A 1,640-nucleotide genomic window follows, 5' to 3' on the forward strand; every position below is an offset into this window, starting at 1 on the left:
TATATATATATATATATATATATATATATATATATATATATCTATATATGTATGTATATAAATGTATATAGATAAATAGATACATTTACATATAAAGGTTGCATAACGGAAATGCGGTAACAAAAGTGTGAAAGAGTCCTAAACTGTTACCTCGCCGATTAAAATTTCCTGTTAACTAATGCTCCATATACCAGCTTAATAAAGACAATTTACTAAGTCCTTAATTATTTTCAAAATTAATTGAAACAAAAACAGTATATCTTAACAGAAATCTGGTAACAAAGGGTTAAATGATATTCAGTTAAGATACGACTCTTTCAATGGAGATGCTAACGATTTCTTTTTGGAATGGGATGATACACCGCTTTTCATAAATAACAATAATGTTCATTGTAATCACACTTACTTCCAGAGTTGATATTTGTATAACATTGAGCGTCGTTATAATAGTTGAAGTGTGATCGGTTGTTGTAGAAGGGACGGCCGCTGACATAATCATCCCAATATTCTGTGGAGAAATTAAGGTTATTATTACAGTAAAAATTAAATTATAACTTCACGAGGCAGAAGAAAATTGTACACACACACACACACACACACACACACACACACACACACACACACACACACACACACACACACACACACACACACACACACATAACCATATACGATTATCATACAGATATACATCCATATATAAACAAACATGTATACATAGAGGTAGAGTTCATGATGTAGACTAGAGAGGAAGAGAAAAGATGAAAAGGATCGTTGAGGGGGAAGAGAAGTTGTATAGAAAGAGTAATTAGAGAAATTGAGGCAAAGGGTATGGGAGAAGTAGATCATTGCAGTGAGGTAACGAGAAGTTGGAGGGTACCATATATATAGGGGAAGGGAAAGAGCAGAGTGGGAATGCTACAAAAATACCCCAGATGGGTTGGCAATGTAGAAAGGGTGGTGATAGAGAGGAGTAGGGGAAAGCAATGGGTGGATACAGCGAGGGTGATGAAAGACTAGCTAGAAGATAGGTAGTGAGATAAAGATAAGAAGAAGTGTTGTGTGACAATACAGGTAAGCTGAGAGAGTGTCTGGTTGGTGGTGCAACAGGACGAATATAACAAGCGAGTTGGAGGGAATATATGTGATGAAGAGACGGGTGCCATGGAGGAGGTGTGAGTGTTTCCTCGGTCTCCCTCTTCTCCCTCCACTACCTTGGAGTACTCGACAATTTTGTATGCATCGTATGTCTGTAAGAGTGCAGCCTTCTCTCTTGCATACTATATCTGATTCCTTTCACATTCACTTTTTCTCTTAACTCATTTATACTCTGACGTTCTTACACACTAACATTACACCTCCATTGGTACATACTTGCTTTATATCTTTTTGGTCTTTGTCAATCTACCTTCAATGACCAGGTCTCGTTACCCTAGGACAATGCAGCTCTGATACAGGCTTCAAATAATCTACTCTTTAGTTTTAGGGAAAAGGCCTTTGGTGCTGGCAGTGATAGTGGTTGCTTTCAAACATTTCTGTCACACCATAGGAATTTGGAAGGAGTAAAAAGCCACTGTGCCCAAAGGAGGTGAAAAATAGAGATTCAAAAGATAGGAGGATTGGATATATATATATATATA

At 36.9% G+C, this 1,640-nt stretch overlaps 1 protein-coding gene across 3 annotated transcripts in view; it reads right to left on the minus strand.

The window, feature by feature from the left end:
* The window catches only part of LOC106867537 (ETS homologous factor), a 32,355-nt gene that overhangs the window by 4,062 nt on the left and 26,653 nt on the right, over positions 1-1,640 (minus strand). For all 3 annotated transcript variants that reach the window (XM_014912436.2, XM_014912435.2, XM_052968389.1), the window contains exon 4: positions 407-508. In XM_014912436.2, the coding sequence (XP_014767922.1) occupies positions 407-508 (102 nt within the window). The remainder of the gene's footprint in view (positions 1-406; positions 509-1,640) is intronic.

The sequence above is a fragment of the Octopus bimaculoides genome, chromosome 5 (genome assembly GCF_001194135.2).
Source record: "Octopus bimaculoides isolate UCB-OBI-ISO-001 chromosome 5, ASM119413v2, whole genome shotgun sequence".
In the NCBI taxonomy this organism is placed as follows: domain Eukaryota; kingdom Metazoa; phylum Mollusca; class Cephalopoda; order Octopoda; family Octopodidae; genus Octopus; species Octopus bimaculoides.